The sequence below is a fragment of the Plectropomus leopardus genome, chromosome 9 (genome assembly GCF_008729295.1).
Source record: "Plectropomus leopardus isolate mb chromosome 9, YSFRI_Pleo_2.0, whole genome shotgun sequence".
In the NCBI taxonomy this organism is placed as follows: Eukaryota; Metazoa; Chordata; class Actinopteri; order Perciformes; family Serranidae; genus Plectropomus; species Plectropomus leopardus.
In genome coordinates this window covers 4,585,730-4,599,395 of record NC_056471.1, presented here as the reverse complement: position 1 = coordinate 4,599,395, position 13,666 = coordinate 4,585,730, and the positions used below count along the sequence as shown (strand labels likewise).

General features: G+C 38.0%; 1 protein-coding gene across 1 annotated transcript; it reads left to right on the top strand.

Annotated features, from left to right (window-relative positions):
• The first annotated feature begins 152 nt into the window (after window positions 1-152).
• Window positions 153-11,977, top strand: spdl1 (spindle apparatus coiled-coil protein 1). The gene is made up of 14 exons (XM_042493528.1): window positions 153-220; window positions 1,914-2,075; window positions 3,002-3,178; window positions 4,027-4,221; window positions 4,482-4,631; window positions 5,744-5,842; window positions 6,024-6,134; window positions 6,231-6,371; window positions 8,180-8,286; window positions 8,743-8,863; window positions 9,546-9,612; window positions 9,777-9,983; window positions 10,974-11,043; window positions 11,307-11,977. Exons 2-14 carry the CDS (start codon window positions 1,914-1,916, stop codon window positions 11,449-11,451), a joined length of 1,752 nt encoding a protein of 583 aa, XP_042349462.1. The 5' UTR covers window positions 153-220; the 3' UTR covers window positions 11,452-11,977.
• The last annotated feature ends 1,689 nt before the right edge of the window (window positions 11,978-13,666 follow it).

The following is a 13,666-nucleotide window of genomic DNA, read 5'->3' as shown; positions in this document are numbered from 1 at the left end:
GAATTTAGTTTTGTATTGTTCTGTTTTCTTGCCAATGCGCTGCGACAGTGCGGTCCAGAAGGTGGCGGTAATGCACCTTCAAGATGGTTTTTCAGCCGATATTAAAACGCAAAAGAAGAAGAAGGACCAACTCTCGTTGTGGCAGCCTGTCGTATCGCGATAATCCGTCAGAGCTGATTCAAACTGTGGCGGTTTGACCAAAAGACTCATCAGTGACAAGGTAACTAAATGTGCTTATTTGTAATTCTCGTCAGTATATTGTCCATTTACAACCATTATTGATACCAAATTTAATGAATGTTCTGCAGAGTGACTTAGTCGCTTGCTTTAAGAAAATTTCTCGGGTGAATACTGTTTTTTTCTGATCAAAAACAAACTGGGAACGTAGCTCAAGCGCCATTGTTGTGGTTAACGTTAGCTACAACGTTATTACGCGTTAACGTTAGCTAGCCAAGCTACGTATTTCATCAAGCATAAAGCCTCCGTTGTCGTCGTTGAATGCTGAATTAACATGTTATATCTGAAGCCCAGTTCGTGAGAGTTTAGCTGACATTGTGTGGGTTTGTTAGCTGCTTTAGTTAAAGTGCTGATACATAACTCATGTGGCTGCAAACGTATTTGTCAAAAACTGCACCCTCTCAACTTACGTCTGTGGGAGACACCGTTTGATAGCTACACAGTAACACAAAGCCAGTGTTTTTCATTTGCTTCTGCATTTCTGTGATGCATAAAAAGACAGTATAGACACACAGAAGAACACACACACCACCTCCAAAAATTAATCTTAAACTTGTGGGAACATGACATTACGGGGGTGTGTTCCCTTACTGCTGGGCTTTACATGATCAAATCAAGACACAATAGACATACTTGAAACCTGGAGCAACATCACTTTTCTTGTACTGCTTTCAGACACCTTTTACACGTATTTAAACCCTTAAACCCTGAACATTTGGTGCAGTTTCTTTAAAAAACACGGGACAAGGGCCATTAGCAGCTTGGTGAGAAACGTTCCACAAATAGCATTTAATAAGTAGATTTAGAAATGTATTATACTTTTTTTTAAATGATGGGAAAATGACATGGGAAAATTATATTAATAATTACGTTCCAAATTAATTTGAAATTATGTTACAAAATTGTTGCACTTTTCCAGGACATTTCCTTTTTTGTAACTTTTTAGTTAATTAATTAATTTTTTTAAATGAATTTTCAGTTGTTTTTTTGTTAGTTTTAGTTTTTCCTGATTTATGTTAATTATTTTTTGCTCAATTTCTCCTTTTGTCACTTATTGCCTTCTGAAATAATAGATGTGTAATATTTCTCCATAGGCCCTTTACAGACGCAAAGTGGTAAATGTTATCCTTAAATTTTATGAATCCATGAAAATCAGAATTCTCTTGAATTTGTGAGGCATGTGCTGGGTTGGTGGCTTCCAGATAGCATAGTGCAGGAAGCATAAAGGTTTTACGAACTAGGGATGCACAATAATATTGGCACGTCATCTGTATCAGCAGCTATTGGCTTTAAAATGAAATATTACAATCGGCCAACATTCTGATGACTGATGATATCAAAACGCAATATTTTTTTTAATTTACAAAGTGAGTATGTATAAAACGTATACCCTAAGTTGAAGTATTTTTCCTAATTTTTACAATTAATGAATATTACATACGTTGCAAAGCACTGTATGTTACCTCTCCATCTGCTGGCAGGCCATCATGATAAGAGTATGCATAAAAAGAAGTTAATTCCACTACAGAGAAGACTTGATGATCACTAACATTAAGTGGGAAGAAAGTGGATATATTGATATCTGTCATCAGCCAAATGAGTTGTTAAATATCGGATATTAATCAAAAATCCAATATTGTGCATCCCTGTTACAAACATGGCCCCCATCTTTCCAGATGGCAGCACAAGAGGAGATAGAGCGGCTGAGGAGCCAGCTGAGGGAGCGGGAGGAGCAGGTCCACCAGGCTGCCCAAGCTGGCCTGGATCTCCTCAACCAGCAGATGGAGCTGCAGAGCAGACTGGACGAACAGAGGGTGGAGATGACCAACGCCCTGGAGGTATGACAGTGCACTTTGGAGGGTCAACTTACACAAATCATTAAAATAAAATCTCTTTATCATGGCAAGTGCTTTCTAAACATGCACTGCTTTCAGTTTAGTGTTTCCAGGTTTTTAGATATCAGTCGCTGTAAGTTCTGCCACTACGCGATAAAGACCTCACTGCTAACAGTCCAGCAGAAAGACAAAATTTAAGGGGCACTTTAAAAAAAAATAAGGAGTTTGGCTTGTGCTGTGTTAATGGACCAGGGTTGGAAATTAAGTTTTTTGTCCACCTGCCATTGTGGCTGGTGGATGCAAAAATCTACCAGCCTCTCATGAGATTATCATTATTTTTGTGGCTGGTAAATTCAGCAACTCTAGCAGCCACCTGCATATTTCACTGGCATTTGGCGGGTGGCTGGTGCTAATCTCCAACCCTGTCATGGAGGGACAAAAACTGCCCAATTTAGAGAGGGGACAGAATGTTTTGAAAGTGGCTATGAGAAACACTGACATTATACAACAAAATATTGTTTTTAGAGCAGTAACAGCATTGTTTACAACAATAAAGTCCCTGTAAATAAAATCTATAATGAATAATATTGTCTGCTGTGCTGTCTGCTCTGTGTGTGATGGTGGAGGAGAGAAAGACAGAGGAGAGCTCCATGCCGACAATAAATTACACCAAAACCATATTTTCTGCTCTACTAGTATCAGTCATTGGTTTCTTCAAGTACCAATAAAAGAACCAAACCTAAAATGACTGAGTTCTCATTGATTTAGAACTGGCTGCAGTCCTTTGCACTGGTGTTTCCAAATATTGGTTCACATTCCCACAGTGATTTTCACTCGTACATGTTTGCACTGTCTCACCACGGGAAGCTGTTCACAGTGAGGTCTGTGGAGTCTTCTGAATAGTTTCTGCCGCTGTGTGTGTGTCAAAGGCCCTGGAGCAAGACAAGTACTCCCTGCAGAAGGAAGTGGAGTTAAAGGCTCGGATGCTGGAGTCGCTGCAGTCGGACTACGACTGTGTGAAGAACCAGCAGAGACGGCAGCTCGAGGAGCAACAAGAGCATCTGGAGAGGAGCCACAGCACAGCGCTCAGTGAGCTCAACAACAAGGTACAACAAGCTGCCGTCTGCGCCGTCAGGGCTCAAAAATAAAACTTACCCTCATAAAAGGCCTTTTTCATAACAGACATTTTGACATATCACAGTAGGAAAAGCACAGGTGTTATTAGATGGGTTTCCATTACAGATTTGTGCAATTTCGATATTTTCGAATAGTCAATAAAAGACAATAGCCAGACGACTGCATTTCCAATAAGTGATGTTATGCAACTTCTCCTTTCACAATAACATTCCAAGAAGCATGGCGATGGATGTTCAAACATTATGAGGTTTATACCACTGCAGCCACCGCACTAACCGTCATTATTTCCAATCCAAGGCCACGTAAGTGATAATGGAAAGACAAGCCCCTTTACATGGGAGCGGCCACGTGTGAGGGATTTCTGGGAGCTCTCTCTCATCATGAGAGAATCAGTTAACACTGACAAGCACATAGCCATAGCATCATGTGACCGAGAAAAGCCAAAAAAGTTATTCCACTGCAGGTTTGGGAAATATGGCATTTTCGAATCGCCTGAAATAACACCTCATGCAAGCGTAAAAACTTTTTGAGATAAATGTGAGTTTTTTCGAAATTGACATGTTTCCATTAGGCATGTTTTATATTCACAATTTCAATTTGCACAAGTTGAGGGTTAATGGAAACCCGCCTACTGATAACATTAACAATGTCACACTGTCACTCTCACTGGAACACTTGAATGGAGCAGATCATACGTGCTCACCACAGTTACAGAGTGCAAATCAGAACAGCTGTTCATTAGGACTGAAAGATGCATTGAACAATGTCTGAGCTCCACACAGTAATGTTTCATGTGTGGTCCTGCTTGTTGTCTCAGATGCTGAGGTTGCAGTCGGCTCTGGAGGAATCGCAGCTGAACGAGAAACAGCTGAAACACAAACTGGAGGTGCAGACGGAGACTCTGAACAACAAGATGGAGGAGCTGCGAGCTCTGAATGAACACACACAGAGCTCCATGACCTCCGAGATGATGGAGGTGCAGATGAAGATCATGGAGCTGGAGAACTTGAAGGTGAGGGGAGGCACAGCTACGACCAGGCATATCTGGAAATCATCTTTTTTCTAATCACCTACAGCCAGCAACCTTAAAGGAAAGTTTGGTGCACGGTGATCAAATATGTGCAACTCTAATTTTGTGGTGAACTCTCCCTTTAAACTCTGTAATCTGCCATTGCTCCCCTATAAAGTCAACATTTTCCACATGGTATCCTTGACTTCCTCATTCAGGTGGAGTTGTGTTAATAAGTTGGCTGAATGTTTTTTGTCTCCCAGGTGGAGTTGGAGCAGACGCTGCAGGAGTCTCAGTACAGAGAGCAGCAGCTGGAGCTGACCAACAGCAGCCTGCAGCGCCACCTGCAGCGAATCACGGAGGAGAAGGAGGAGCGAGAGAAAGAGGCTGTCTCCCTGTTTAACGCATTAGAGGTAAACAAACATTTAACTCCACTTGTACAATTAACCCTCAGGGATGGTTTGGCACATTTTACTCGCTTTTCATTCTTCATTTTTGATCATTTTGGTTGTGTTCATGCATGTGGTATACATTTTGGCCAGATTGTGTATTTTTGTTTAATCTTGGAATTTCCACCTCAGCTACTACAATAAGTCTAAAATAACATTGGAAACTAAACTGTTAAATTTATACTGTTGAGGGCAATAAAATGAGCCATTGAAACCCATTCAAACTGTAATTTTTGATCACACAGCCTATTCTGGGCTTTTTCCTTGGAATTAATCATTTTTACTATATTTTCCACCTGACGACATCAGTTTTTTAAAACATATTCAGCATATGGAGAAAATGTCACAGTCTATGTTGCTGCAAATCATTGACATTGAAAATAAATCTACTTTGCATGTAGTATGTTGAAAATAATTAATTGTTTTTTTGTATGTGAGTTTTTTTTCATCTAAAAATATAGTGGCATTATGACAAAAAAAGTTTATATATATGTGTGTTTTTAAAAAAGTTTTGAAAATTTGTCTATGAAAATGTGTGGGAATTCAAATAAATATAAGGACTGCAAGAAAAGGGTTAAGTTAGGTTTTTTTTAATATAATGAAAATGTTTTTTTTTTCCTTGGCACAAAAGAGGGAATATATAACAACAACAAAAAATAACAAAACAACAACCGAAAAACATCGGCTGTGAGCCAAATTGTTATTTCAAACATCAGCACTGGCTTAATATTTTACCATCAGTTCATTCCTTCTCATCATGGTCAGTCAGTTTTTAAAGAAGCTATAGATGTGTCTGTATTTTAAAGACAGTCAGATATTCAGTGCTGGAAGTTGACTAAATTTAGACTTCTAAAAATTACTTTGTGCTTCTTTCGGTTTTAGTCTAACTGTGGTAGAATCACTTAGAACACAAGAACGCATTGCTACATAAAATAATCTCTCCTTTCATCCAACTGTAGCCTAAATACTTAAGTGCGTGTAAACACACTGTCTGTGAGGATCTATTTGTCTCTTTGTCCCTCTGTCTTTGTCTCTGTATATGGTCATGCTGTATGTTTTTGTATCTGTCTCCACAGAAATCTCGTGAGGCGAACCGGGACCTCCAGGTGGAATTAGACCAGGTTCTCCAGCAGGCCCAGGATCCCAACAGCAAAGGAAATTCTCTGTTTGCTGAGGTAAAAATCAAACTGTGCTAAAAAAAAACACCTAAAGGAAGACTGTCTTTAATAAAGTAGAAAACTAAATAGCTTAAATTCCATCTGTTGTAAACTAAACTAGTATTAGATGTTAAATTGAAATTGAATGAAATTGAATTGAACAAAAATCCATGTGCACATGTTTCCTTTTTGACTGCAGTTGGAGGATAAACGCGCTGAGATGGAGAGACAGCTCATCAGTATGAAGGTCCAGTATGTGTCGCTGCAGAAACAAAACGCCTTCAGCAAACAGCAGCTGCAGCGCATGAAGGTACTGTGTGTTGTGAAGGGCACTTGGACTTTAAAAAAGAAAATTGTTTGTTTGTAACTTTAACACTGACAGCATGGATGTGTGTGTGTTGTGCAGGTCCAGATAGCCACTCTGATGCAGCTTCAGGGTTCCCGGGCTGATCCTGCTCAGCTGGAGAGGCTCCAGTCCATGCTCTCAGAGAAGAACGGAGAGATCCAAAATCTAATGACTAAACTGCAGAGACTGGAGAAGATGGAGGTGAGTGCTCTGACATACATGGTTCATAAAGTTATAAAATTCCTAGAAAAGTTCTAAAAATTAGCCAAGCTGTTTTCAAGGCCAGGAAATGGTTTGGGATTAACAACTCTTTTAAGAAAAGTTTTGAATATATATATATCGTTTTAACTGTTGTTTAAAATAATTTTGTAAAAACATAATAATAACTCTAAGCTGAAGTACGTTCCTTATATTACTTTTTTTTTAAGATTATTTTTTGGCTTTTTGCCTTTATTTGATAGGACAGCTTAAGCATGAAAGGAGGAGAGAGAGGGGGTGCAGCAAAGGGCCGAGGTTGAAATCATATCTGCAGCTGCTGCAGCGAGGATGTAGTCTGTGTACATGAGCCACCTGCTGTAACAACTAAGCTCCTGGGCATCCCCCATTCCTCATATTTTTGATTTAACTTGTAGTGCTGCACTATGTAACCTTGGAAATGTCACAAGTATCACTTGGTACATAAAAAAACCAGACCAGCATCTAATCATGCCAAGGCCACACTTCTTTTAGGGGTACAGAATCATGCTGTTATGTCAGGAAAGAAGCAGGAAAGTAACAACAATTTTGCAATTCGGCGAATGCATTTACACAGAGATTTGAGGCTCGTAAGATACTTAAATATGTAATGACAGGTGTTGTAGATCACTGAATAATGCTGGATGATAATTATTAGTTACTGCTGATGGAGAGCTAATGTTGGCTTGAGTCTGAGCTGCTGCAGGTCACTCATACAGTACAGCAGCATCAGACTATCATGCACCAAAATCTCAGCCTATAGCTCAAACAGATGCTATTAAAGGGATAGTCTGGATTTTTTAAAGTGGCCTTGTATGAGGTACTTATCTATAGTCAGTGTATAACTTTGCATGCAGTGAATGTCAGTCATCACGCTCCCAGTTTAGAGAGGAAGACTGGTGTGAGACATGGAAGCTGAGCATTGCACTGCTGTGGATGAGGATCAGCACCAACACATATTTTTACCCTCCTAAAAAGTCCCATCTTTTATTTAATTTATTTATTATTAATGTTATTAATATTATTATTATACATTTATATTAATCATTATTAACATTATTGTGTATATATTTATGTATTCTAAATGTTATTTTATATTTTATCTATAATTGTTACATGTTTTTCTCAGTTTTTTATTTTACGGATTAAGATTTTGTTATGTGGGATGGGAGGGATGGGGTTTGTGAATGTTTTTTTTTTTTTCTGTTTATTCCAAATGAGCAAAAAGCCAATAAACATCATTAAAAAAAGTCCCACCAAACAAAATCAATATGGGTCTAAGTGTATGTTATATTGAGAGTATTTTTGCTGCTTTATCTTTCTGTCCTACAACCCTTTCCACCAGGCTTCAGTTCCACATCCATGCTCTCGTCATGGAAATGGAGTAAAATATTATGGGGGATGAAAAAAAATAAATAAAATATTGTAGTTACCTTTACAGAGATATTTGAGCCCATCAACAACTGTAATATTTATAGGGGTGAGATGCCGTGAGAGTCATGGTGATAAAACAAATTCTGTTGGATAGAAGCTATTGTCCAAAACCTGGAGGATGGATTAACGTGAGGATACAGATTATTATTATTATTATTATCATATTACAGTGTGGCGCACTTGATTAGCTTGATTAGCACCACAGGTGCTTACAGCAGAACGAGACTTTGATCAATGATTAATAAGATTGTCCTTTCTTGTGTGTGTGTGTGTGTGTGTGTGTGTGTGTCTGTGTCTGTGTGTCTGTGTGTCTGTGTGTGCATGTGTGTGTCTGTCTCTAGATGGTGTTGAAGTCACAGCCAGCTAATCCTGCTCCAGCAGAAGGCGGTGATGGCCAAGATGAAACTTACTACACGGACCTGCTCAAAATGAAACTCAACAACACTGTGTGAGTTACATTAAATTGCAGAAATTACATTTAAAGTTACCAAAACCATATGACGATTCAAGAGTCTGTAGTCTGGTAAATCTGAATTTTATTTTTTTTATAAATTGTCATAAAGCAGAGGACAGCAGAGACAACGCACATAAAAGATACTGACAAGCAGAGAAAGTTTTCCCACATACACATTCATCAGGACACAAATATCAGTCAGATGGTTCTAAATTCTTCTATAAAGTGGTGCTTCATTTACAAGTGTTGAAGGCAGTGTGAGTAAGAAACATGTGCAGATGCAAATTTGATCACAAATATAATCTTGTCATTTAAGCGAAGAAAGAAAATGACTGGATTAGATTTTCAAAACAGTTGCAGTTCAAAGAAGTGCATCTTGGATTGACAGTGGGATTTGTCTTTGTCTTTGTTGTGCATGTGGTCTGTGGTTTTTTGTGGGTGTGTGGTCAGTAAGGATGCAGAGCGTCTGGGAGACGAGCTGTCCCTGCAGAGGATGAAGTCTTTGTCAGAGAGCCAGAGAGCTTTAGAGCTGGAGAGGAAACTCTTCTCGTCTGAACGGCTGCTCAAACAGGTAACAGCTCTCAGGCTTCTTTTATAGTTACTGTTTCACTGAGTCATGGAGAAATCCACCACTAACAACATAGGATTTTGAACATAGTGAAATATAGTGAAAAAGTTGTCAATTTCTGTAGTCTATAGTAGTAAACTGCAAGGTGACAGCACAGAATTACAAAGTGGGATTAAGCAGTGTAATGCTGTGGACTGTGAGTTCACCTTTGAGGTGATGGAAACATGTTATCAGCAGCACACACAAAAGCAGCCGAGCGTGAGAAGTGAACATGTGTGAGTCTGTTCTGTCTAAAAAGCCCACAGACAGTACGTGTTTCTGCCTGTCAGACAGTGCATTCACATCCCTTCACTTTTTGAACACTTCATTATCTTTCAGTCTTGAGCTAAAACTGTTTAAATTCATTTTTATTCTTAATTTACTCTTGAAGTAAAGAAAATGTGCTAAAAGTGAAGTGTTCTGAATGAACTGTGTATTAACTATATACATAATGATCCATGCTGTAAAGTTCTAAAACACAGTAGCTGAAAAATGTCAGAACTAATGATACGCACCCATATTTTAGCTGTAGTTAATGACTGTGCTAACTGTTGACAGTAATAAAGATAGTACACAACAATATAGTGCTCGCTATGGGTAAACACTAAGTTACAGGCAGTTTGTACATTTGTGTTCTCTGCTACAGACTCAGAGTGACAAGATCAGACTGCAGCTCCGAGTCAAGGAGCTCCAACACAAATATGAACCCAAAGGTACCGTTCAAAGAACACCAAACACATATTAGCACACTGGTCATGCATCTGTGGTGCTACAGACAGAAATCTGAGGGCTGGTTGTTTGTGAGGACCTGGATGTTTCTATGTTTGTGTCCGTGTCTGACTGTAACAGCGCTGCCTCTTGCCTTATTTATCTCTAGCGGCTAAAAAGAATCTGATCCAGAAGCGAAAGAAAGAGAAGCTTCCCGTTGACATCACACCCTCCGCTGAGGAAGCCAAGCTCGACAAAGGAGAGCAGGTTGTTGCTGTAGAGACGGATGTCACACATACTAAGACTACAGACACTGAGGTGGACACTTCTCTTCCAGCTGAGGCACTGAGCTCCACACAAGCTGTGAGCATTGGAGGTCAGTTACTCTGCCAGCTGCCTGGATGAAAATGTCAATGAAAATTGAATCTGTTACATAACATAAGCACAGGGTTAATATGAAAAAACAGGGAAAGCTACCGAATTAACAAATAGCAAGAAAGCTAAATGGACCCTGAAAGTCATGGAATTTTGTTTCATAAACCTGTATCATAACACAAGGTGATCAAGGACCATCGGAAATTTGAAAATTCAATGACAATTTGTTTTCAATCATCGTTGGACACCATATATTACAGTTTCTGGCTATGATAAATGGATTAAGTTTTGTCAATTTAAAAAAAAAAAATGTTGAAAATAGAATTACAGCAAAACCCAAAAGTTTTTAAAGAAAATATGATTACAGCAAAACCCAAAAGTTTTTAAAGAAAACTTCTTTAAAAGAAAACTTCTTTAAAAATCATAGAACAATTTCTAACAAAAAAAGAGATTTTTGTTGTCTTTAAAATCTTCACAGCTTTTTGAAGAAAAAATTGGCAAATTTTTATGTCTTCAGGTTTGGAAAACACATTTTATTATTTAAATTGGCCATTAAATAAATGCAAAATACAGCCATGTAAAGTTGTATGCATCTCCCCTATAGCCAAGTTACATAGCATAAGTCCCTCTCCAGTGCTTAAGAAATTTTCTGACATGTCTCCCCATCTTTGCACCACCCCCTCCCTTCTTATAAATAACAAACAGTCCCTAAGTTATATTTAAATATTCAGTGCTAATCCTTTTATGAATTATCTATTGGTTTAAATACTATATATTATGTAGAAAACTATTATATAGTCATGAAAAAGAGCCGATAAGGAGTGGCGATGGTTGTTTCAGAGAATGTATGGTCTATGAAATTTGCCTCCAAGTCATGGAAATTTATTGGTAAAAATGTGTATGAACCCTGTAGTTAAGACACATAATAGCAACTCATGTTATGAAACATGATTACACTGCTACTCATTTTCTTTTTGTGTTTTGGGTTCAGGGCCTGAGCCCCGGCCTGCCAAGTGTGTGAAGATCAGTGGAGATGAGCCTGTTGTGATTCTAAACCCCAGGTCAGTGTGTCCAGCTCTCTGTGTGGCTTTTAAGGTATCAAAAAACTTATATAGTTCATAATAATAGACTGTGTTCTTGTGCCACTGACCAAAATAAAAACACAAAAGACAAATAAAATCTGACTTAAATTATGTGAAATGACATCTTTGGTGTGCATAAAGCAATAGAAAATGTATCCTTGATGGGGAAATAGTGTCGATCTGGACCGAAGGTGTTAAAATGAACAGAGTGATACTGATATTGTGCGTGATCGTGCCCTCAGCTCTCCTGGGACCGACTGTAAAGAGAAGACAGAGGAGAACCAGCAGCAGAACAAGAGAGAGGAGAGAAGAAAGAAACAAAGGACAGTGGAGATGATGCACGTCAGCTCTCACAGCAGTATGGAGAACGAGTGTGCTCAGCAGTAGGTAACACTCATCTCAACGTGTATATTGTCATGAACTGGCTCACAGATCAAAGAGAGGGAACACAAAATATATGTATGTATGCTGCTATGATGTCTTTGTCACTCAAATATTTGTATTTTTACCAACTCCCTGTACTTTTTCTGCTGACTCCACTCTATATATTCTATACTTTCAATATATTTTCATCTTATTCTATTAAATACACTTTTGTTAATGCTCCCTTTTGTTTTTTGTTTGTTTTTTAACAGATTTAAATTAAACTTCTTCACGCACTCAGCAGATATATTTCACTCAATTTTTGGTCGCAAATGTGTTCAAAAAGCCGTCTTGGGTGTTGATTCCATGAGTTTGACAGTACATCCAGCCTGCCTCAAACCGCAGACCACATGTAGCCACACCAGCTCAGGACCACCACGTCCAGCGTCCCAGCGTCTTCACTGACAAGATCATCTGTGAGCAGCCGCCTGAACAGCTGATACAATAACTAATTTGTTCCACCGTAGAATTTCTGCAGAAACTGTCTCAGGGAAGCTCATCTGCATCCTTGCTGTCCTCACCAGGGTCTTGACCTGACAGCAGTTCATCTTTGTAACTGACAGCGTTTTGTTAGTCTGGTTGGATGTACTGCCAAAGTCATGGCGACATACAATGTGCTGTGTTCAGTTTTCCAAAACAGGAATTTTAATTTTAACTTCAATTCTCTTCAAAGTTGTTCTTTGACTTTGGTGTGTTCCTGAGCTTTGAAAGGATGGATCATCCCAAAATAATAAGAAATAAGTTTCTTTGTATAGCTCTTATCAAAACCAATGTGACAAAGTACTTTACACATAAGTTTACAACAACAAAACACACAGAGGAATTAACTTGTAAAAACCATGGATAATCAAAAACCTTAGACAACACAAAGGAAAACTGTAAATGAGATCTTCACATGTAATGACTTCTTGCATCAAAGATTCAGTTTAGATTTGAAAAGACTAACTTTCTATAATTCAGACTTGAAACTACAGAACATCTTTTCTTCTCTTGTAGTTTAACTGGGACCTTTGGGGATGCTTTCCAGGATAGGATAATTTCTAATGATCAAAATATTCCAATTTTAGCATGAAAACATAAAGTTTGGTCTTCAAATTAAGAAAAAAACGAAATAATAACTTGATTATCTTTGCGAAGTATTTTATTCACAAAAGTTGTTTTCTTAAGACCTCTTCCACATACATTGCATTTCTAAATGAAAGAAATTTTAAATATTGCAAAATGTAAAAAGCTCTACATCTAATTTATATATCACTTGGGTTTTTTTTCTATTGTTTTATGTCTTGTGATTTACTCTTTACCAGGGTCAACTGAAACTTTTTCAGGGCCAATACCCATACAGATTATTAGTGGTTAATAAGACCAATAAATAATATTTGGAACTGACATGCATTTATAAAACTGAAAATATTTCGAATTTGAAATATAACAAACCTCCAACACAAAACTCTGTTTAAAAGCCTTTAGCAAATCTTTAATCAAAACTGACACTTTCAACATCAAATACAGCACATCCCCTGCACCTATTTTTTACAAAGTCAACTGAAAATTTAAATTGAAAATTGAATAAATAAAAATAGCTCAATGAGGTTTTACAAAGTGAAAGATTCCCCCCATGTTGACACTTTCTTTACATGTTTTAATTAATTCATTTGACTGGTGATCATTAAAATAAAACGCAGACTCTGATTTATACTTGTTGTTATTACTGTTTTGTCATACTTGCATATTTTGTGTGATCTTTTCCTTGGATTGTGAACAGCAAGTTGAAAGGTAAATGCCAACCTGGTAAGAGCTTTTTCGGAAATGTCATTACCATTAATTTGTTACTTGCCAGTATTGAAAATCGGGATGAAAAGACCAGAAATATGATAAGTATGTGAAGTTATTGTAAACATCTCCTCTGCATTGTATTTTGCATGTGTTGTCTTTATGTTGAATAAATAAAAAGTAGAAAAAAGAGAGAGCGCGACAGAGAAAACACTTTGTGCAGATAATCGGCAAAATGCCAAATATCAGCCCAAATAATCAGCCAGGCCGATAATCTGTTTACTCCTACTCCTAGGATATGATGTGCCTTTTTTGACTATTTGATATTAATGTTGAATAAAGTTCATTGAAATAATATTGTGCGTCCTTATTACCGCTCCGTGCCAGCAGGGGGCGGAAGTGGTTTGTC